This window comes from Pipistrellus kuhlii, unplaced genomic scaffold (genome assembly GCF_014108245.1).
Source record: "Pipistrellus kuhlii isolate mPipKuh1 unplaced genomic scaffold, mPipKuh1.p scaffold_m20_p_105, whole genome shotgun sequence".
Taxonomy (NCBI): Eukaryota; Metazoa; Chordata; class Mammalia; order Chiroptera; family Vespertilionidae; genus Pipistrellus; species Pipistrellus kuhlii.
The window spans coordinates 593013-617063 of NW_023425411.1; the positions used below are offsets into that span (position 1 = coordinate 593013).

General features: G+C 55.6%; 2 protein-coding genes across 2 annotated transcripts in view; both read right to left on the reverse strand.

Annotated features, from left to right (window-relative positions):
• The window catches only part of SLC5A3 (solute carrier family 5 member 3), a 29834-nt gene extending 16096 nt beyond the window's left edge, over nucleotides 1–13738 (reverse strand). Inside the window, exon 1 of the mRNA XM_036430270.2 lies at nucleotides 13608–13738. The gene's annotated coding sequence lies outside the window, so the exon portion shown is untranslated. The remainder of the gene's footprint in view (nucleotides 1–13607) is intronic.
• MRPS6 (mitochondrial ribosomal protein S6) overlaps nucleotides 1–23208 on the reverse strand; it is a 58621-nt gene extending 35413 nt beyond the window's left edge. Inside the window, exons 1-6 of the mRNA XM_036430272.2 lie at nucleotides 23194–23208; nucleotides 22913–22983; nucleotides 21366–21541; nucleotides 21170–21277; nucleotides 20862–21081; nucleotides 13608–14313 (exon numbers count right to left, since the gene is read on the reverse strand). Of these exons, the coding sequence (XP_036286165.2) occupies nucleotides 13608–14313; nucleotides 20862–21081; nucleotides 21170–21277; nucleotides 21366–21541; nucleotides 22913–22983; nucleotides 23194–23208 (1296 nt within the window). The remainder of the gene's footprint in view (nucleotides 1–13607; nucleotides 14314–20861; nucleotides 21082–21169; nucleotides 21278–21365; nucleotides 21542–22912; nucleotides 22984–23193) is intronic.
• Between the last annotated feature and the right edge of the window lie 843 nt (nucleotides 23209–24051).

The window sequence follows — 24051 nt, forward strand, 5'->3', positions numbered from 1 at the left end:
CTTGTTTGGGTTACAAGTCTACTAACCCCTAGAGAAACAATGGAGACACCAGGGAGGCTGAACCTGGTCTAGACAGTAAGGGCTGCAAAAGGCACTCTATGGTTTCTTTTCTAAAGGGCCTTATCTTTCAGACACAGGAAATATTTACAGATGAAATTCTGTATCTGCTTTTGCTTTACAGTAATGCATCAATAACTGTTTCAGAATCCTCAACAGATGCTAAAACCAGTGGAAGACTGTGGGAAGAAACAATCTTCTGTCTCAAATGTATCACTCCATAAGCCACCTAATTACAAAAGGAAAAAAGTACATGTACAATGCCGCAATGGGGTGGGTAAACCTAACATCCACAGTGGGCAAACGGACACCCTGTAGGATACTCCTGCCAAAGGTTTAACCGATGAGCAAGCAACCAGACCCATCCGAACTGAGGGGCTCTGCAGTCAGCGGTGTGGGACTCCTTAAGGGCCCTGTCAGGAATGACAAAGGCCTGGGAACTGTTCTAGACCAAGGAGGCTAAACACGATGCACGAGCCTTCACTGAAAACCAGCTTTTAAAGCTACAGGGTCTCACTGAACTAATGATAAACCTGACCGCACACCGGACATTTAAAATAACACTGAATCAATGCCAGATTTCTGTGCAGTGTTGTTGTGGTTAAGAAAGCCCTTATTCCTAAGGAAGGCGTGTCAAGATGCCTACACTTCTCAAATGGTACAGCTACAACATGGACAATTCTAGCAAACAGTGACCCAGGCAGAAAGCTCACAGGCACTCAGTGAACCATTTGTCTTCCAAAGGGTTACATTTACACAAAGTTAAGGAGGACGACGAGGGGGGGGGTGTGCTGTTGTGTCCCAGGTCCTAGATGTGCTGGGACAGAGCCTGACAGGTGAGCTAACCTTTCTTCTCTCCCCTGCTCCCCCCTCGGCTCCCTCAGTGTGGCTGCCAGCGGGAGGAAGCAGAGGCAGGGCCTCCGCCCCCTGGATGCCCTCGCAGACCTGGAGGAACAGCTAAGAACCTGCGGAGGAACTGACTGCTCCAGGCCACCCAAGGGCCTAGGCAGGCACATGGTATGTTTTCACTGCACCCTTTCTGTCCTAAGAGAGACTGGACACTAAAAATAAACAATAGGTTAAGTTAAAAATATTTAAAATAACCCAGCAAAAAATGGGGAGAGGAGAGTGGAGGTGAAGCCAGATCGGTAAATGCCAATTAACTGTTTACACTGGTGAAGGTCTCAGGATCAATTCCCAGACAAGGGCACTTACCTGGGTCTCAGGTTTGCTCCCCGCCCAGTTAGGGTATGCAGGAGGCAACCAGTGGATGTCTCTCTCTCACATCAACGTCTCTCCCCCATCCGTCCTTCCCTCCCTCTCTCCGAAAGGCAATGGTGAAAACATCCTCAGGTGAGATTACCCAAACGAACAGCCGTGGGGAATTGGCACTGAATACCCCCCCTCCCGCACTGTGGGCTCTTTCAGGAAGGCTGGCAGAGGCAGACGAGCCCGGCCTGCTGAGCCGCATGGCCGGCACAGCTCCGATGCCAGCCCGCACCATTCCACGCAGCCCTGGTGACCACAACCTGCGCCCTCCCCCCACTAAGTCTCTGCCTTGCCCAGCAGCCCAATGAGGATGAAATCTGCCCCTTTCCACTCTTCTCTCTTGCTGTTTCTCTTGCTGGTTTTCCTCCCTTCCTAGAATGTAACCTCCCCCAAGCTGGTTACCCCGTATTCCCACATGCAATGCTGGCAGCTGGGAGGCACTCAGCCCTTCGAAGCCTCTCCGTCCATCTACAGGGCTGCACAGCCCGCCCCAGGGCTCCTCTGCAGACCTGCGACCAGAGGCCAGTCCGGGAGCCGGCCTCGAGAAGCCAGCGAGCGCTCTTCCTTTCTAAAAGGGAGACGGCACTCCCACCCTGTTTCCGCTGGCAGACACAGCCCCCGAGAAGCAGGGTTAGACCTCAGGTTCCAGAGGGAGCACCTCCCACCAGGCCGATCGGTGGCTCACCTTCATGCCTGTTCTCATCCTGCTGGGCTCCAACGTCACGTTCCTAGAAAAACCATTCCTAACCCAGAAACCAGTTCGGACTTTTCCATGTGACCGAGGCCGCAAAATGTAAACACAAGAGCTTTCCTGGTGGAGCAACTCTAATTCCCCAAGAGGCCAAGTCATAATAAAAGATCCTAGAATTGGGGTATTTCCTCAGGCAAATATTTTTGGTTGCAATATTTTTAAACTTTAGAATTTTCCCAAGGATCACAAGTGCTTTCATTGGATGTCAAAGGTAGAAGACCTTGAAATTACAGCTTCCAATGATTCCACCCTAATCAGATAAAATCTATACTTATAAAAGGGTAATATGCTAATATATTCTAATAAAAAGGTAATATGCTAATTAGACTGGATGTCTTCTAGACATCCTTCTGGACATCCTTCCGGACAAAGCCACAGTGGCAGGGGGTGAGGCAGATACGGTTAGGGGTGATCAGGCCAGCCAGGGAGAACAGTTGGGGCGATCAGGCTGGCAAGAGAGCAGTTAGGAGCAATCAGGCCAGCAGGGGAGAGCAATTAAGAGCAATCAGGCAAGCAGGGGAGAGCAGTTAGGGGCAATTAGGCAGGCAGGCAGAAAAGTTAAGGGTGATCAGGCAGGTAGGCAGAGAGATTAGGGATGATCAGGCAGACAGGCAGAGTAGTTACAGGCCATCAAACAGGCAGGCAGGTGAGCAGTTAGGAGCCAGTGGTACTGCAAGGATCGGGCCTAAACCAGCAGTCAAACATCCCTTGAGAGGTCCCAGATTATAGAGGGTGCAGGCTAGGCTGAGGGAACCCCCGACCCATGCACGAATTTTGTGCAATGGACCTCTAGTATTTAATAAAGAAAACGGTATTTAGAGAAATTTCTTTCCTTCATGCAAATCTTAACCTGAATTTGCAAAAGCTCCTGGCTGTCAGTTCACAGGTAAGAACACATTCCTGAGACCAACAGCACCACCAGTGTCTGCAGACTAAAGGCTGTCCCTGATGGAAACTTGGTACCAAAGGTTATCAAGACAGCATACTTCACACTGCTTTCACATGTAAATGCTAACAAAACAAAAGGTAAATAGTGCGCCAGCAAGAGAAAAACAAAACAGTCCACTATTGGATCATAAATTTCCTTAATTGGGTTCAAGTAATTTTTTAAAAGGGACACTTAAGTACATCTTTCCTGTACCATTTTCCTGGCAAAAATCCTACCCCCAAATTTAGATTTTCACTCAACTGAAACTCACCTTTGAAACATGAACCTAAACCAGTACCGATGTTTTATATTCATAATGTGCACACAGGGCATCTGAACACAAATTGAAAGCAGGCAGATGTCTGGCTCCGCGCCGCACCCCCCCCCCCAACACACACAAACACACACACACACACACCGGGCTGATACAGCTGTGCTTGGTATTCCTCACCTGACACATTTAAAGCGTTTTAATAGCCAGGGGAGGGTCGAGGAGAGTGCTTTAAAAACTTAACTCCAAACAAAGACGAAATCAGGAATTCATTCTGGGGAAGAAACAGACAAATGCCAGTTTATGAGCTTTGAGGGTTCCAGGTCAAGATGTTGTTGTTAGGCACGCTTTCTCTTGCAATTCCATTTCTAAGCTCTCACCCACACCAACCTCTGCGAAGTTTTCCCAAAGTGGGTAAGAACTAGGGGCCTGGAACCTCAGGAAAAATGGCGGGGGACTAGGTGACTAATTCCCCCTGGACTTGAAGGTGGAGAACAGGGAGCTGCGTGTTTATCTGTAATCTGCTGTTACGCATCTAGAGTGAGTGAGAAAATGAAAAAGACAAAATGGGAAAGTCAGTCAGGGAAATGCATTGACTTCCATTCTGTGAAAACGTGCAGCCTGGTCAAAAACAAAAGCATGGGTCCTGGCTGGTGTTGTTCAGTGGATAGAGCATCAGCCTGTTGACTAAAAGGTCCTGGGTTCTATTCCAATCAGGTCACATGCTGGGGGTTGCAGGCTCCATCCCCAGTGAAAGGCGTGCAGGAGGCAACCGATCAATGATTCTCTCTCATCACTGAAGTTTCTCTCTCCCTCCCTCTCTGAAATCAATAAAAATGTATTTTTTAAAATAAAAACATTCTGTCATCCCTTTGTTCTATAGCATGTGTAGAAGAGCACCTAACTTTTTTCCATAGTAATCCTTTTCCAAGACCATGGATCATACACTCTCATGTGAACTTCACAGATACACGCCAAGCAAAATACAATGCCGCCCTCCGGACAAAGCCGTCTTTGCCCAGAATCACCCAGAGAAGTGGCAGTCTGACAGCTGACACCAAGTCCCACTGCCAGAGAGCAACGAAGACCTGTTATCTAAGTCAGAACTTAGCTCTGTCTAAACTAGGGGTGTCGAACTCAATCAGAGAAGGGGCCAAAATCTAAAATCCAGCCTAAATCGCTGGCCGAATGGTTTACAGTCATAAACTGTCATTGTGATGGAAACGCAGCAGAGTGCAGTGATGACAGCGCAGTGCGGGCCACATTGCAAGGCCTGGCGGGACGGATTTGGCCCGCGGGCCTTGTGTTTGACACATGTGGTCTAAACAAATACACTTCACCTGGTCCACGGTGCTTAAATGTCTTTTAATTAGTTGCCAACATCTTAAAAATCAATTTCCTGTAAAGTCTGGAGTTCTGGTCAGGAAGAGGAGAGAAAAAGGGGAGCCCGCAACACCAGGACCACATTCCCACGGAAGTGGCAGACGGGAGCGTAAGCACGAGCGCCCACACACCATTTCCCCAGCCACTGGCCTGCCCCACATTCCCGCCTGGAATCAAACTGGCAAACCAGGAAAAGGGATCTAAGGCCCATGACAGTCACTCATACTTACCAGTCTAAAACACAATGGTTAAGAAGAATTAACACAATCTATTCCTCAGGCAGCTTTGTGAACAGCTTTTATTAACTCATGAACACACTCACACTTCACCTTGCCAGCTCCCAAAAAGAAAGAAATGGTTTAGAAGTTAAAGCATTACTATTCTCCTCGGCCACACCCTTGTGTCTTCATCTTTATACACACACACATTTCTCAGTCTGCTTCACACGGGCCTAGTACCCTCTGCCACCCCATACCCCATCACACAGCTTCAGCGTAAAATAATCAGGTGCAAAAAAAGTCACAAGTTACATCGGAAATAAAACTGGATTTAAAAGAATGACAGTGAAGAATGTATCAAAAAATCATATTTTCTTGGAAAAGGTCTTATTTGAGACTTGTTGGATCACAGGTACTCCTGGCTTATAATAACTTTAAAAATCAATTAAATATGTTAATGAAATATATACATTCCAGCAACATGTGTTATAATGTAAAATACTTTTAATGCCTTTATAAAAATAAAATCTGAATCAACAGGAATGAAACAAATCTCTTAAAATCACCAATTAAAAGAGAAAATCTAGTTGGTCCGAAGGTTGTGGGTTATTGTTAAGCTGATTAAAAGGGAAAATGTAGTTTTATAATACTGTATCAAAAATGAAAAGTAAAATATTAACTGAAAATACCACGTAGCAACAGCCATCAGCCAGGTTCTATCACTGCTCCATCTGTTGATGCTATGAAAAGCGGCCATCCTTACAGCGTTAGCAGGTGGACAACTGCCAATCAAACGTTTACCGAATACTGCTTAAAATGTTGGTTTTCTCCCACACCTGCCTCTGGTCACCTTAGCACTTAGCCTATCTAAAATGCAGAACTCAGTTCTTTAGATTTTCTCTATCCTCAGCTTCCCCAACCTTCTCATCTAAAAAACACATGTAAGTCCTGTAAGTACTGGTTATATAGAGCAAGACTGGTGCCCTAGCTGGTGTGGCTCAATGGATAGAGCATTGGCCTGTTGACTGAAGGGTCCGTGGTTTGATTCTGGTCAAGGGCAAATAGCCAGGTTGTGGGCTCCATCCCCAGTAGGGGGCGTGCAGGAGGCAGCCAATCAATGATTCTCTCTCATCACTGGTGTTTCTCTCTCTCCCTTCCTCTCTGAAATCAATGAAAATGTATTTTTTAAAAACAAAGCGGGACAAGAGACGAACAAAAGCCCAGAGGAGGCCCAGCACACGGTGCCTGACAAAGGCCAGTGGCTGCTGAGCCAACGCCTGGTATCTGACAAAGACCTTGCTCCAAGATGATCAAGTTCATAGGATCCCTCTCTATCAGATATGCAAAGCTTGCCCACTTCCTTAGCATGCAAGCTCTCATACAGCTCTTAGTATGCCCCGAATTCAAATATGTATTGAGGAAGTCTATAGTCCGGTTTGACCCAGTCTCAGACTCTGATAAAGGAACTTACATAAAAGAAATTTACCTTCAGGAGTCTTTTCAGCAATCAAGGGTAAACGGAAAACTAAGCAATAAAGTTCAAAAACTTGCCTGAGAGCCCAGAGCTAACTTTGACGACATACTGAACACCTACTACCTCCGATGGCCCGTTACCATCAGGTGACATCCTCGGGGCAGTGCCAGGATCCAGAAGCAGGCTGTGCTCCTCCTCAGAAGCTCCTCTGGGCTGCCCAGGTCTCTGTTCACTCCCCCCATGGCACCCCAGCCTCTCCCTTGAGTTCCTCCGCTCATCAGCGCAGTTCACAGCACTCACTGGAGCAGCTTTCCTAGCCAAAACAATCACATCCAAAGGAACAGGGGGAAAGAGAGTAAAGCTAAAGTGCAAAATAAAAAAACTGTACATACGTACCTTAGGCGTTTTACTTAAGTCCAACATATACATGTACACTCATTTGCCCACCTTCCTATGAGCCAGAGCACGTGGCGAACAGGAGCGATGAGGAAGTCCTAGCAGAGGAGCGTGCCTTCTGCTTGCCTACACCATTTCCTGAATGCACCAGAGTCTTGGACTCTTCATTTTTCCTCTCCAACTTTCACTTACTTGCAGCCACATCTAAATCCTACAGCCATTATTTAGTGACTCCCCTTTATCAAATCTTCCCAAAGAATCCAACTCGGAGGGGAGGGTAATTTGCCCTCATTTTAACAAATGACACATTTAAATTATTATTGTAAAAACAAGGTTACCTGCCAGGAAGTAGTATTAGAAGCCAACAGAATGCCTGGCAAGCAGACAACTCACCCAGTGCAAGCCCAGCGCCCTGACCTGACAGCCACTTCCTGGCACAGGTGGTCAGCATGCCCTCCCAGATCCAGAACCATCTCCGGAGGCCGGAGGAGGCGTCCCAGTAAGGAGCCAGGTGGGCGGCCACCTGGTGTGCAGGACGGAGGACAGAGAGGAACAGACTTGACCCTCAGGAACGTGTCATCTAGCGAAGGAGGCAAGAAGCATTCACCAGTAAGCGGTACAGAGTGAGAGGCGATGCCGGTGACAGAACAGAACACATGCAAACCCAAAGGAACAATCCCATGTAGACTCGGCAGAGCCAAGCCTTCCCTGGCAGCTGTTTACAATGAACTGAGGCAGGTGTTCACGGAAGACGGGAACGTGGAAAGGGAGGGCATTCCCAGAAAAGCAGACACACAAGCACCCAAGGAAATGAGAGCGAAGTGGTGGCAGATCCGCGGCAGCCTGCCTGACTTCCAGTAGAGATGGCAGAACTTTAGAAGAGTGGGAGTTTAAAAAAAAGAAAGAAAAAAAAGGCTGGAGTCCTATCAGACAGCCTTGCATGCCGGAATTTGCCTGATGTCTCTTTTTTAGAAAGAGGTGTGCTGTGGCTTAGCATTAGGACAGTCAGTGAGTATGTGAAGCAATGACACCATCAGGAAGGCAGCGCCATACAGTGCTCTGTACTCTCGTTAGAGGCATTTCCACTGGATTCTTCTGAAGTAACTCAACAACGTATCTCTTTGCCCTCAAGAAGCACATTCACAACGAAGCCCTGAGCAGGTCAGACAGCTGAGGAAGACACTGCAGGAACAAGCAAGAACTAGTAGTGGCCATCTCGGGCAGAGACAGGTGGGAGGAGGTGCAGGGACAGGGACAGAGAACCCAAGAACAGAAAGGAGACAAGTTTAGGTAGACCACTCATTCATCTGAACCACACTGAGCTTGCAGTGCCAACAGGACACGCAGGAGGCTCTGACCAGCACAGTGAAAGTACAAAATGCCAGAATTCTTAGCTTGTTACCAAAAAAGGCAAGCCATCCACATGGAGGTCAAAGGCATAGTGCGTACAGTACATACAGAGGAGGAAAAGGAAGGAATGAAGGCAGAAATGTCAAAAACAATACCCTGAAGCTGAGAGACATGCTGAACCTGGAAAACTGGGTCTTGCACTCTGAATCAGGGTCAGCAAATTTCCATAAAGGACCAGAGAGTAAACATAAATGCACTGGGTGATATTCCAAGACACCTGTATTCATGAACTCTGACATGTGAACTTCACACCATTTTCATGTCATAAAATACTTTATTCCCATCCCTCTCCCAGCAACTACTTGAAAATGCAAAATCCTTTCTCAGCTCACAGGCTATACGAATACAGGTAGCCAGTGAGCTCTGGCGTGTGAGCCAGTTTGCCAATGCCTACTCTACATGAGAGCAACAAGGACAGAGCACTGGAGTAACCACCTTTCCACATGCCTGAGGTCTTTTCCTTCAGTAAGTTAACTGGCCACTCATTCACTGAACGGGAGCGATTCCTGCCCGGGCCAGGTGGCTCCACTGGTTGGAGCGTTGTCCCTTACACCAGAAGGCTGCAGGTTCAATTCTGGTCAGGGCTTCATGGATGTTTCTCACATCCATGTTCCTCCCCAAACCCCTTTATAAAATCTATTAAAACATATCCTGGATGAAGATTAAGACAAAATTTTTTTTTTACTAATTCCTTAATTTTTATTCCCCTAGGAGCTAATTATGTGTTGATAATAATCCCTGGCGCTTAAGAATACTGCCTTCCACTAAAAGGAGGTATTCTTTATCGTGAGCAGGCACTAGATGGAAAACGCTACTTTAGAACTTGTCTCTCTGTCCTAGCCGGCTTGGCTCAGGGGATAGAGCATCGGCCTGCGGACTGAAGGGTCCCAGGTTCGATTCCCGGTCAAGGCTCAATCCCCAGTAGGGGGCATGCAGGAGACAGCTGATCACTGATTCACTCTCCCTTCTTCTTTGAAATCAATAAAAATATATTTAAAAAAACACACACACACTTGTCCCTCATCTTTCAAACTGAGTTTTCTTGAAAGTGATCCTATAACCTCAAGGGGAGGAGACTCAAGAGCGTCTGCATGTAAACACTGGATTTAACACCTTGGACATCGGTGTGAATGTGAGGCATGAACAGAGGAAAAGGCAGTGCAGACTGTCCCTCCTGACAGGCTTTCTTCAGAAATACAATCTGGTCTGGGGAGGAAGCCTCCTCACCCCCAGCCACTCCGACAGGAGCCGGCGCGGGAGCAGAACGGCTCCTTCTTCAATCACTGGCCAGTGAGCGGTGAGCTGTAACCGGAGCACACTGTAATCCCAACAGCACTTAATCCACCACGCTCCCTCTCATTACTGGTAGGTGTCTTAAATTGTCCAGTTTCAAGCAGACAAAACACAAAGGGTAATTAATGAAGATACAAGCTAAGCTATCTGGAGGTGGGAAGGGGGGTGTAAGAGGGGAAAAAGACCAGCTCAGTCTTGACAGACAGAACAAAGGTGTTGCCACTTGAATTTCTGTCTCCATTTCCTCGTCATCAAATGTTGCCAAGCAGCCAAGCTAACTGAGCCGGGCAGCCCACGTTTGGTTCAGCACGGAGCCTTCCAAAGTGTCTCCAATGCCAACATTGTAGCCATTACCTCCAGAAGCCCAGCTGGACAGACTCCAGAACACACACACACAACCTGTGCCGGCTCCTAATCAGAAAGGCAGGGAAGAGAAGGGACTTCCCCACAGTGTCCTGCTTGCTACCTGTTAGCAACTGGAACCTCATATCTGCAATTTTCAAACACAAAACCCAGGCGGTGAGTTAAACTCAGATTGTATCATCAAATTCTTAGCCTACAAAGAACCATTTCAGTGAGTTATCTTAAAATTTTATGCTTTTCCATAAAATTAGAAGTAAATGAGGAATATTACATATAACTTGTGAAATGTTTGAAACAAAAAAGAACTTAAGATTTGCAAAGTAGGAGGCTGCTCCTTTTTTCCTACTAGAAAAACATATACTGAGGGGATATAAAGCTATTGTGCTGTACACACATGCCTTCGTCTGGCAACTAAGCTAGTTATTACTTAAAGCACCAACTTAATTAATTCTTCCTGAAAATTCCTGAGCGGCTCAAGACCAGGAGGACGTGTATTCCCAGGGCCTTCACACCCCGAAACGCCAACTCTGGGCAAATGTCACAAGACCCGGGCAGCCAGAGCCGGAGTGCTCTGCGGGGCGGTCTGCACCTCGCCAGCCCTCCTCCCGAGCCCAGCCCACGGAAACGTCTACTTACACAGCTCTTCCTACGCTCTCCACACAGGAGGGGCTTTATCCTTCACGTATGGGCAATTCAGTCTTTCACACACGGAAATTAAATCCCAACCTTTAAAATCCAATTTCCAAATGAAACGAGGGATGTCAGTCCTTCCCTCAGACCGCAGCCGCCCAATCAATGGGTGACCAACCCTGGGTCTAGGGAAGGCCCCGGGCCCAGGACTGGGTTGAGAGCGTGCACCTCACAGGCGCCCCCTTCCTGTGGCTAAAAGGGCCTGCACGCACTGGCTGGGCTCCCTGGGAACGTAGCCTGAGCTTGTCCTCTAGCTCCGTGGTCGGCAAACTGTGGCTGTTTGGCCCCTCGAGTGTGGCTCTTCCACAAAATACCTCATCCTGGGCGAGTCTATTTTGAAGAAGTGGCGTTAGGAGAAGTTTAAAAAGTTTGGCTCTCAAAAGAAATGTCAATCATTGCACTGCTGACATCTGGCTCTGTGGACTGATGAGTTTGCCGACCACTGCACTCATGTGTCCTCCCCCACGTGAAGGCTCCGGCAGTCGATAGGCTCGGCAGTGCTCTGATACAGCTTCACGCTTTCCAAGTGTGTTCCTCCTGGAGACCCCTCCATAAACATGGCCTAAGCAACCCCCTTCCAAATGGACCCAGGCTACCCCCGAAGGCCCTCTCCCAGCATGTTACTTTACCGTGTGCAGTTTCAGAATTTAACCCTTTACTGGCTCTTCATGCGGATTGGAAGTTGGGGGGAGTGGGAAGGACGTTGTTATAGCTACACGTTACAATAAAGGGTAAGCTGAATGGCACCTGCAGATAAAGCTCTTCTTGGAGCACTGGTCTCCACCGTAAGCGCAGAGGGGAGGAGGGCAGCAGCAGAGGCTGGGGAGGCTGCCCGGCTTCGCGGTGGCCACAGGATCCCGCTGTGCCGCCTGAGGCTGGACGCCCGGGGCCTGCCTCGGGTCTTCAGTCCACGAGATGTGCCAGCGCCTCGCACGGCAGCCAGCTTACGTTAAGCTTCTAGCACGTGCTCCATGTTGAGTCCAGTACAGGTCAAAGGAGGTGAGAAGTGGGGAGAGGAGTGTACACTCCCAAGAGACTGGATTGCTCCTGGGGCACCCAGAAGAGAACCAGACACACTCGTCTCCCCAGTTCCAGTTCTGCCCAGTTGTCCGACAGTGCATGACTCAATCCCCAGGCAGAAACGGTCGGGGAAGGTGGTGGGATACGCCATCGCCTCAAAGGGTGACACTGTGAAGATTTCAGATCCAAAACTATGAAAAATACCAACTTGGAATGGAGGAGCCACCGCAGGCTGCCCAGGCGGGACCGCCAAGCGCTGCCGCCGAGGACGGAGCTCCCAGCGCTCCCTGCACTGAATGCACCAGTGTTAACTTTCATCCTTTCCCTTCCAAGGATTGATCCCATTTTAGAATCCTATTTCCCTAAACTGAAAAGCAAAATTGTCAAAAGCAGCGAGTCTTTGTGTTTGTCAAACATTTACCTACTTAAAAATAAGTTGTGTGAAGAAAACATGTTTTGTTGCTGTTTAATCTTTATTTAGGCCAAGGGACTCGGGCACAGCTCGCCCTGTTACAACGTCCTATCTGTGGTGCCGGCCTCCTCCTCTTCCTCCTCCTCCTCCTCACCCTGCCCTCCTGTGAGGGTCTCAAGGAGCGGACGGAATGACTCTTTAAACCAACTGTATTGTGGGGCTTCCCTGAAGTAGGGTAAAACCATGCATGCTCCAGTGCAGAGCATACAAAACACACCAGCACACGCCTGTCTGGCGAAGGAAACCCCAGTATCACACCTGCAGCCGGCTCACCGGGCTGAGGACAGGGGCTGGGGCTCTCACTGCCAAGGCTGATGAGCCCGTATGCCTGCCCACACCCTGACCCTTTCCTCCCTGAAACACGGGAACAGGAGGAACCTCAGAAACTGCGTTTCCCGGGACCTGTGGTGTCTCCTAAAAAGCACAGGCAAAGGAGGAGGGGGCTTGAACAATTTCCATGGATCTAAAAATGTCTCCTTTTCAATAACGTGCTTGTTTTCCTGGCCCCCGTTCTCTCTGTGCAGCGTCCCTGGGGGAGGAGGGGGACTGCTCCAGCCACCATCGCATTTCCCCAATCCTGGGACAGCAAGCTTGGGAACACCAGGGCCCCTGACCAGGCAGCGGTGTCCTTTCTCCTCCCGACGGTGTGCAGCCTCCTGGCTCTGCGCTAAGGCCGGCCAGGATCCAGGCTGAATTTCACCCCAAACTTCCTAACAGCTGCTCCTCAAAAGCAGGGTTCAACAAAGGGCGCCCAGGCCTCTCGCACTGGGAGAGGCTCGGCTCCAGCAGTTCAGGCGTAGGAAGTAGTTTTTATTGCACCTGGAAAAAAAGCACGCGCACATGCACACACGCACACGCACACACACACACACGCCGTTACCGCCTTCACGGAGGGAGGGCTGCAGCGCCGGGAGGCGTCCTTCCCGGCACCGGGACGAGGAGCTGCCTCCGGGCCGCGTTGGTGCCGGTGCCGGTGCCGGAGCCGGAGCCGGAGCCGGAGCCGGAGCCGGTGCCCGGACTGCAGGTCTGCCTCCCGCACACCTGGTCGCCCTCCCGCTCGGCCGGAGGGCACGGGCCATGCGGGAGGCTCACACAGGTCGCGACCGGGAGCCTGAGCCGGCTAACGGCCCGGGGCCGCCAGGCTGCAGTCAGGGAGGAGCCGGACGGTGACCGGGGCGGCGGCCGGGGCGGCGGGGTCCGGGCTGCACACGCTGGAGCGGGTAACGGAGCGGACGGTTCCGGCGGAGGCGGCGGCGGAGCGGAGGCGGCGGCGGGCACAAGGCGGCTTCGCGATCGACCACGGGCGCGGGGCCGGGCGCTCGCGCGTGTCCTCCCGAGGCCCTTCCACGGGACCCGCGGCCCCCGCCGCCGCCGGGAGCCGGGCACACCCTCCGCCCGCGCCCGGGCACACCCCCGCCGCCCGCGCGCACGCGGCCCGGCCGAGCCGGCGGCCACGAGCCCGCGCCGCGGACGCCCGCCCCGCCCGCCCCGGCCCGGCCCGGCCCGGCCCGGCCCGGCCCGGCCTCCCCCGGCCCCGCGGGAAGGCGAGGGGCGGCGGCCGGCGTGAGGCGCCCGCGCGGGAGGGAAGCGGTTCTGGGGGAAGGTCACTCACCCGCTGCATGACTTTCAGGATCAAGGCCAGCTCGTAGCGGGGCATGGCCGACGCGCGGCGGCAGCTCGGACCGCGGCTCGGGCGCTGAGGAGGGCGGGCGGGCGGCGGGCGGCGGGCGGCGGGCGGCGGGCGGCGGGCGGCGGGCGGCGGGCGGCGGGCGGCGGCGAAGGCACGCTCGGGCCGCGCGAGCCCGGGTTTAAAGGCTCGGCAGCCGCGCACGCCGCGCGCCACTTCCCGGCGCAGGCCACGCCCCCGTGCGGGCCACGCCCCCTCCTTAAAGGGGCCGCGGCCCCTCGGAAGCCCCGCTCCCCGCGGCGAGCGGCCCCCCGGGGACCGCGGTGCGGCGCCGTGGCGCCGGGACAGCACGGTGGGCTCGGCCGGCGGGGCCCACGGAGGCCCCGCGCCCCTCAGGTCTCGGCGCCGCCGCCGCGCCTGCTCCGTCGGGCCCGGGAGCCGCTGGAAATTTCCATGCCCTCCGTGCATCCCGGGCGGCGGGCGCCGAGTGCGCGTGCGCCGCGGCTCCTCCGCGCGCCCCTCGCCCACGGCTCCCGCGGGAGAGCCGTCCCCGCGCCGCGCTCCCTCCTCCGGGGGGGTCCGGGCTGTCCCGCCCCCGGAAGCGCTCGGAGGTTCCGGAACGTTCCCGCCGGCTCCGCGCGCCCCCCGCGGGGCTGCACGCGGCCTCGCCGCCGCCTGACCTTGCCAGGCCCTGCAGCCGGGGCGGGGGACGGGGACGGGGACTGGACCGGCCCCCTCCCGGGGCAGCGATGCCATGGAGCGAGCTGGGAGCCGTGCCTGCTCCCGCGGGAGCGACACCGGCGCCGGCCTTGTGAGCGGCGGGACCCACGTGCCGTCAAGGGCAGGCTGACGCTTTGGCCCAAACCGCTGTCCTCTGTGCCGCCTCCATTGGGGCCCGCGGGGCCTGTAAGCCGACAGTCCGGGCAGCGCGTGCCCCTGCCCGCCCCTGCAGCCTGGGCCTGGGCCACTGCATGCGCTTTCCCCAGCGCCGCCATGGCGGAGGCCCCTGCAGCTGCCGCCCGGCGGGGCTCCCCATCCAAAGGGTCTCCAACTTGAATGAAATGTGCAGCGATGACAACGGGTACAACTTCCTCAGACTCGCTGTGTATCAGGCCCCACGCTAAGGCTTGTACGCGTCTGCCATAAAATTCTCAACAGCGGTATGAAGCAAGTACCTGTGATTATTTTTTAGTCCTTTCCCAAGCATATGGTTTTATTGGTATTTAAAGGGAGGAGGCCAGAGAGAGGGAGAGAGAGAAAAATTGATGCCAGAGAGAAACATCCGTCAGTTGCCTCCCATAGGCACCTGGACCAGGGACCGAACCCACCACGTGGGTATGTGCCCCGTGACCCCGTATCCTTTGGGTGTACCTGACGATGCTCCAAGTAACTATTCTAACCCCACTTGAGGGATCCCAAAATATAGGCACGCAAAGGTTATGTAATTGCCCTGAGTCAAACATGAATAGAAACAAAATACGGACCCAGACTATCTGATGGCTTAGTCCAGCCTCTGCTCTTCCTACCACACAGTTTGGAGGTGTTGACATTATGCTGTGGACTTCCACATAAAACAAGGCTAGAGTCCCCTTTGTCACCTTACCCGGTACTCACCGTCTCATCTACTAACCATCCCCCACAGGAGGCAAGGACGGTAACCTTTTCTGTGAAATCTGGCTTCTAATATTTGGCATTCTTGGGCTTCTCCATAACCCATTCGTCCAAAGGGAAACAGTACAGTATTCATATGAGTTACCTGTGAGTGTGGACTACTTTCACCCTCAGTTAAGAGTGGACTACTGTAAATAAGTAACAGAAGGAAGCAAGGCATTCCTGTACCTTGGAAAGTGAGATACAGGTTCCCCAGGGTGGTCCCCATTTCAACTGCCCCACGTCCCAGTTTAGGAATTAGAAAATATGGGCGTGGAAATAATATGTCTGCCCAACTGATCCCTAATCCCATCCATGAGTGAGGATCTGACCTCCCTCCACTCCCTCTAACCTGACAGGTGGCATAAGGAAATTAGCCTGATTGCATAACATCTGGACACCTCTGACCCTCCCAATCTGGTATGTACCCACCAGCTCCTTCCATTTCTTCTGAAGGGAGAGAGAGGGCATCTATCCTGATTTGCCCCCTTTGGCATTTTTTTTTTTTTAAGTTCAGCCCCAGACTGCTGGTGGGGTCATTAAAAATCCATAATCAGATCACAGGGAATGCTGCTGCAAATTTAGTTATCTTCCTACTGGAACCACAAACTTCGCCAAAAAAATTTTTAAATTTTATACTATGCATACTCAGCACTCAGAAATATAAGACACTGCTGCCGAATCTAATGTATTAATTTTAAAGAAATAATTCTGATACTTAGGAATAAGTTAACCAAGGCAGTGAAAAATCTGTACACTGAAAACTATAAGACATTGATGAAAGAAATTAAAGCAGACACAAGTAAATGGAAAGATATACCATGTTCATGGATAGGAAGAATTAATATCGTTAAAATGCCCGTAGTACTCAAAGAAATCTGTAGATCCAATGCAATTCCTATCAAAATCCCAATGGTATATTTTACACAAGTGGGGGGAAAGTCATGAAATTCACATGGGATCACAAAAGACCCAGAACAGCCAAAGCAACTTTGAATGAGAAGAACAAGGCTGGAGGCATCACACCTCCTGATTTCAAACTATACTACAAAGCTATAGTAATCAAAAGACAATAACACTGGCACAAAAACAGGCAGGCCTGTGGACCATGGGACAGAATAGAGAGCCCAGAAATGAACTCAAGCATGGACAGCCAACTGTTCTTTGACAAGGTTGCTGAGGATACGCAATGAAGAAGCGTTAGTCTCTTCGATAAATGGTGTTGGGAAAACGGGATCTCCACATGCAAAAGAATGACACTTTATCATATACCACAGGCAAAAAAAACAACTCAAAATGGATTAAAGCCTTGCACATAAGATCTGAAACCATGAAACTCCCAGCTTCCCTGCCCTGAACCAGGTGGTGGGAGAACCTGCCGAACCAACCAGGAAGGCTTTCCCTCTTGGGAGGCCTGCAGGGGCACCTCCAGCCGGAGCGGATGCCAAGGGGGCAGCGGGCTGGCAGGGACCAGCTCCCAGGGCATCGCAAAGGCCACGGGGAGGGGGAGGGGGCTCGTGACACTTAAAGTCGAGGGTCAGGAGATGGAGTCTCGGTCCGGTGACTGGGTGGTGGAGGGAGCTCGCGTGGCAGACGTCAGAGGTGGCCCTGGTGTCTTCTCCAGAAACAACACATCTTCTGTCCTGGTCACCCCCTCCTGGCATTTCCTCGGCTGCTCGTTCATCGCATTCCTGTCTTTTCTCCCGATGTCTTTTCTTCCTAGGTTTTCGTAGCAAGATCATAATCTCCCGAGGAAGATTATGCTCTAAATAACTCCCTCCTCAGGACTTGAACCAAAAAGAGGAGGGCAGAAGTCCTGGGGTCTGGGTGGCATCCACCGGCCGGTGACCTGCCACCGCAGGCAGGAATGCCGAGGGGAGGGTGTGACCTTCTGGGAAGGTCAGAGCCGGCTCCGTGCGGTCCTCCCACCCCCGTGGCCGGCTGTGGATTCCCCCGGGGACATGCCCTCCGCACACCAGGCAGGTGGCACAGACATTTGGTGACAGGAGCGAAGCCCATCGGGAGGTTACGCCCAACAGTGACGCAGCCGCCGTCAGCTCTGGGCAAGTCCGCTTCCGGCAGCCGGGGCTGCGGCCTCTGTGGGTCAGCGGGGCTGTGCCTCCCCCGGGAAGAGGAGGGCAGGGAGGTAAGCGAGCAGGAGGCCGAGGGGACTCCAGCTGAGAACATGCAGGAAGTACGCGGTGGAGACAGCGAGGCCAAAGCCCTCATGAGCAGCCCCGAGGGCGGATTCGATCAGGATGCCCTATTATCGATAGATCATCGGACATCGTTTTTTAAAAATAAAGGTAATGGCAACCATGGCAGCACCTATCTATGCTGCAAAAACTAAAATATTTCTGCCCTAGTTGGGTTGCTCAGTGGAGAGTGTCGGCCTGCAGACTGAAGAGACCCTGGGCAGGACACGTGCCCAGGTTGCTGGCCACATCCCCAGTGGGGGGCGTGCAGGAGGCAGCTGACCCATGATTCTCTCTGATCACTGATGTTTCTACCTCTCTCCCTCTCCCTTCCTCTCTGAAATCAGTAAAAATATATTTTTTACAAAGTAAAGAATCAAGACTCCTTACGTGCAGCCACAATGACTGGGACTGTTGGGTGAGGCCTCCCGCGATAGGAGAGTTTGCTCCCAGCCTGCACTTCCTCTTCCGGCCTGTGTATCCTGAGACCTGAGGAGACGGGGAGCATCTCGGAGGTCAGCTCCCGACCTCCATGTGAAACTGGAGAAACCGTACTGACGGCGGCCCCGGCCTCTGGAGAGCAGTGCCCCCAGAGCGAGTGCGGCGACCGTGCTGCTGTGGCCCGCGCCCACAGGGGCTGGCACGGCGGCGATGGGCCGTTTACGGAGCTTTCGTTGTTTTCCTTTCCCTCCGCTCCAATGGCCTTCGAGCGGGACGCCGGCTCCTCAGTCACCATCCCCAGTGAGTGCCCGGTGACCTGAGACAGCTGGCCAGGAGAGGAACGGAGACAGCTCTGGGCTTGGGGGGAGAGCTGTGGGCCTGAGGCGGTGGGGCCTGAGGTTAGAGCCAGATGGTTAGAGCCTCTGAGGGAACAGGCAGGGACCAATGCAAATGCAAACCCCTCTCTGCACAGCCCAGGACTTCCCAGCCCCCATGCCCTCAGGGGCAAGTCCAGACTCCGCCCAGGAATTTGGGAGCCAGGCCCTGGCTCCATAGGGGCCCCTGTCTGTCTCCTCGGGCCACTCCTCAACACACACATCGTCCTGTCTGCAGGCCCCCAGCTCTGCAGGCATTTCCCTCCTGCCCTTTGCCCTTTGCCCTCCGCCCGGAGCACATTCCACTTCCTTGTCCCAGCCTACTCCTGTCACCAACCACCCCGTGTTTTTTTAAATGCTTTTTTATTGACTAACAGGATTTAAGTCTCGATTCTGAAGAATAGAAAATGTGTAAAATGACAGTGATTAAACGCCTAATAAAGAGTTCAGAAAACAGCTCCCACAGAGCGCCTCCTGGGGGCGGGTGGTTGGGATGTTCGGTGTGGAAGGCGGGTTTGAGCTGGAGTACAGAGTGGGTGGCATGTAGGTGAGGGGAAGGAGGCCCGGAATAAAGACAGTTGTCGGGTGGGTTCCAGAACAGCGACTTTCAGGAGCTGAGTTTGACGGGAAGAAAACTTTCTGTAGAAGAATCACCGAGATTACGGCGACAGAAACGGGGCCGGCGTTGGAGGGCGGTGAGTGCCCGGCGGAATACTGTACTTCCTCCTGACCTGAAGAAGGCAGGCAGACTTGGCCTGGCCAGTGTGGCTCAGTGGATAGAGCGTCGGCCTGCAGACTGAAGGGCCCAGGCTTCGATTCCGGTCAAGGACACGTATGTAGGTTGCAGGCTCCACCCCTGGCCCTGACCGGGCTTGTGCGGGAGGCAGCCAACCAATGGGTCGCTCGCTCTCATAGGGTTGTTTCTCTGTGTCTCCCCTTCCCTTCCACTCTCTCTCGTAAAAAAAAGCAGGCAAGGCCTCTACCTCTGGGATTGATACTTCCCTCAGCAGGGAACGAGGGAGAAGCTGAGGAGGTGGCGCAACTTCCCTGACCGGGCACGTCCCTCGGAACCCCGGGCCCCGGCCACCGTGGCAGGCTCTGAGAGCGCCTGAGCGGCGGCACAGGAGTCCATCCGATCAGACACCGGCTCCTCCTCTGGGCCTGGCTGTCCGTCCGACCGAACACCTGCTCCTCTGGGCCTGGCTGTCCGTCCGACCGAACACCGGCTCCTCTGGGCCTGGCTGTCCGTCCGATCGGACACCGGCTCCTCCTCTGGGGCCTGGCTGTCCGTCCGATCGAACACCTGCTCTTCTGGGCCTGGCTGTCTGTCCGATCGGACACCTGCTCTTCTGGGCCTGGCTGTCCGTCCGATCGGACACCGGCTCCTCTGGGCCTGGATGTCCGTCCGACCGAACACCGGCTCCTCTGGGCCTGGCTATCCGTCCGACCGAACACCGGCTCCTCTGAGGTCTGACTGTCCATCCGACCGAACACCTGCTCTTCTGGGGCCTGGCTGTCCGTCCGATCGAACACCTGCTCTTCTGGGGCCTGGCTGTCCGTCCAATTGGACACCGGCTCCTCTGGGCCTGGCTGTCCGTCCGATTGAACACCGGCTCCTCTGGGGTCTGGCTGTCCGTCCGATCGAACACCGGCTCCTCTGGGCCTGGCTGTCCGTCCAATTGGACACCGGCTCCTCTGGGCCTGGCTGTCCGTCCGATCGAACACCTGCTCTTCTGGGGCCTGGCTGTCCGTCCAATTGGACACCGGCTCCTCTGGGCCTGGCTGTCCCTCCGACCAAACACCTGCTCCTCTGGGGCCTGGCTGTCCGTCCGACCGAACACCTGCTCCTCTGGGCCTGGCTGTCCGTCCGACCGAACACCTGCTCCTCTGGGCCTGGCTGTCCGTCCGACCGAACACCGGCTCCTCCTCTGGGCCTGGATGTCCGTCCGATCGGACACCGGCTCCTCCTCTGGGCCTGGCTGTCTGTCCGACCGAACACCTGCTCCTCTGGGCCTGGCTGTCCGTCCGATTGGACACCGGCTCCTCTGGGCCTGGCTGTCCGTCCGACCGAACACCTGCTCCTCTTGGCCTGGCTGTCCGTCCGATTGGACACCGGCTCCTCTGGGGCCTGGCTGTCCGTCCGACCGAACACCGGCTCCTCTGGGCCTGGCTGTCCGTCCGACCGAACACCTGCTCCTCTGGGCCTGGCTGTCCGTCCGACCGAACACCGGCTCCTCCTCTGGGCCTGGATGTCTGTCCGATCGGACACCGGCTCCTCCTCTGGGCCTGGCTGTCTGTCCGACCGAACACCTGCTCCTCTGGGCCTGGCTGTCCGTCCGACTGGACACCGGCTCCTCTGGGCCTGGCTGTCCGTCCGACCGAACACCTGCTCCTCTTGGCCTGGCTGTCTGTCCGATTGGACACCGGCTCCTCTGGGGCCTGGCTGTCCGTCCGATTGGACACCGGCTCCTCTGGGCCTGGCTGTCCGTCCGACCGAACACCTGCTCCTCTGGGGTCTGGCTGTCCGTCCGACCGAACACCTACTCCTCTGGGGCCTGGCTGTCTGTCCGATCGGATACCGGCTCCTCCTCTGGGCCTGGATGTCCGTCCGACCGAACACCAGCTCCTCTGGGGTCTGGCTGTCCGTCCGACTGAACACCTGCTCTTCTGGGGCCTGGCTGTCCGTCCGACCAAACACCGGCTCCTCTGGGGTCTGGCTGTCCGTCTGACCGAACACCGGCTCCTCTGAGGTCTGGATGTCCGTCCGATCGGACACCGGCTCCTCTGGGGCTTGGATGTCTGTCCGACCGAACACCGGCTCCTCTGGGCCTGGCTGTCCGTCCGACCGAACACCGGCTCCTCCTCTGGGCCTGGCTGTCCGTCCGACCGAACACCAGCTCCTCTGGGGTCTGGCTGTCCGTCCGACCGAACACCGGCTCCTCTGAGGTCTGGATGTCCGTCCGATCGGACACCGGCTCCTCTGGGGCTTGGATGTCTGTCCGACCGAACACCGGCTCCTCTGGGCCTGGCTGTCCGTCCGACCGAACACCGGCTCCTCCTCTGGGCCTGGCTGTCCGTCCGACCGAACACCAGCTCCTCTGGGGTCTGGCTGTCCATCCGACCGAACACCGGCTCCTCTGAGGTCTGGATGTCTGTCCGATCGAACACCGGCTCCTCCTCTGGGGCCTGGCTGTCCGTCCGACCGAACACCGGCTCCTCTGGGCCTGGCTGTCCGTCTGACCGAACACCGGCTCCTCCTCTGGGGTCCGGATGTCTGTCTCATGCCGGCTCCTCTGGGGTCTGGGGAAACGGTGTCCAGGCTGTGAAGCCACGGGCCCTGGGGGTGAGAAGTGCCCACAGACGGGGTGCCTGGCCGAGGGGAGGGAGGGCTAGCGTGGCAGGGACTGTCTCAGAGGCAGGAGGAGCCCGTGGGAGAGGGCAGAGACGCCTCCGTGGGCCCAGGGGGGAGCCGAGCCGAGGTGTCCGGGGGAAACAGACCGAAGCACCAGGATCCAGAGGAGTCAGGGTTCCGGCTCCACGTGACAGCAGCAGGCCCCATGCTGCAGACCGAGTGCACTGGTCAGGATGGCATTGGGGGTCACAGAACTGGCCGGAGACAGAGGCACCTTACACACAGCAGATTGGCCCCCTATGGGTGAGGCTGGGGGAGGGGCTGGGGAGGGGCTGGGTCAGGAGGGCTGGGGGAGGGGCTGGGGAGGGGCTGGGTCAGGAGGGCTGGAGGAGGAGCTGGGGGGAGGGGCTGGGGAGGGGCTGGGGAAGGGGGCTGGAAGAGGGGGTTGGAGAGGGGCCGAGGGAGGGGGATGGGTTTCATGGCCTGGACTCCGGCCCTGCTGCAATGCCCGGTGCCTGGATGGCCAAGGGGCTCACTGTCCGTGGGCAGGACAGGCAGGCTCTTGTCTGGAGGGGTGTGATGTGCGCCTGTGGGTCCCACATGAAGCCTCAAGCTTGGGCCTGGGGTTCCAGTTGGGACACAGGTCTCGGCTATTCTGTCCCCACACGCCTCCCGCAGGGTCCCTCAGGGGCCCGGGAAAGAACATTCCAGAGGGCGCGGGAGGGTAAACGCTGGCCTCTCACTCCTGGCTGGGCGGAGGGAGGTGGATGCTCCCTGCCGGTGCCACAGCCACGCAGCACGGTGACGTGGCCTCGTGGCTGGTGTATTGTCCCCAGTGCTCGTCCTGCGGAGCGCCCTACCCACATGGGCTGCCGTCCCGTAGCTGAGCCGCCACTCTGTGTGCCAGTACCCCCCGCCCCCCTCCTGTGAGCGCCTCCGGGGCGTGGGAGACAGGCCCTGCATCCGGCCAGCCATCTGCCAGCAGCCGCTGCTGTTCCCCGGGGGACACCCCACGGCACCCACATTGTTTCCCGTGGCCTGAGTCCACTCCTGGCGCCGTGCCCTCCCCAGTGGCCCGAGAGCCGCTCCCAGGCCGGTGTCCGTGGCCTCGGGAGCCTCTGGCAGTGTCCCTCCGGGCTGGGCTGTGTCTGTGTCTAACAGTATTCGTACATCGTAAAGGGACAACCCAGAACAATCCAGAACGGCGCCTGCCTGCCCCACCAGGGAGGGCTCCCAGTGGAGCCTGGGAACCTCCCTGATCAACAGAGACACCCCAGCCTGGCCCTGGCCACGGCCACGGCCACGGCCACGAAGGGTGAGGAAGGCAGAGTGACCCAGCGCTGGGGTCCCTGAGGACACAGGGGGTGTCAAAGGAAGTTCAGGGTTTTCAAATGTCACCGTGTGCAAGTCCCACTGACACGTCATCACCGAAAACGAGGGGAACAGGAAAAATGCCCAGAATCCCACAGTCCACGCGGAGCCCCGGCGCCTGGCCTCGCTCTGGACGCTGGGGGTGAGCTCAGGGCTGTGAGCACTGAGCACGTCACCCCGTGTCCCACCTGCTCCCTTACCATCGCGCTGCAGCCCGGCTGTGAGCTCACAGATCTCTGCCCATCACCAACCCTGGCTCCTCACCAGGAAGGCCGCTGTGCCCCATTCCGGGAGGTTCAATCCACACTCCCCTCCCTCCCCCAACCCGGCGGGGTCTGCCCAGCACCTGGCCCTGTGCTGCGGGCCGCGCCCTCTGCTCACCCTGACGGTCGCTCCTGGCTCCTGGGTCTCCGCACGGTTTTCCTGGGGGGCAGCCTCCGGGCTGAGCAGCCTCGGACCAGCACCAGAACCAGGGAAACGGAGACCCCACAGGGGAACCCTGTGGCCTCAGGACCCGAGAAACTGACCGAACCTTCCAGGCGGGGCGAGCGGTCCGAGGCCCCAGGAGGAGGGACGGGAGCGATGGGAGGCGAGTCTGGGAGCCGGTGCCAAACACCGCGTGTGCTGTGTCTAGACAGGAGCCGCCCACGGCCAGGTGCCAGGGCCCGCCCCCCTCCAGCACCCACCTGCCCGGCGGACGGCTCAGTGCCCGTAGGCGGCGGGCTGGGCGAGGGACTGCGGAAATCAGGTGGAGCGGACCTGGCCATCAGTTCCCTGCAGGTGCTCGGGAAGTTACTGAAAGCAGAAGCTGCCCCTCCCGCTGGCTCCCAGAAGCCCCCTCCACGTCCCCCCCAGGCCACGGCAGCCCCCGAAAAGGCGCCCCAGCACCCACCCTGCTCGGCTCCTGCCGCCGCCTGAGCACAGGGCCCTCCTCCCCTCCTGGGTTTTCCCTGCCCAGTCGGTCCCGCGGGCAGGCTTGCTCGCTGCCATTACGCTCGATGGCAAGGTCCTCGCGCAGGTGGCAGGGGTTCCTTGATCCAGGGGTG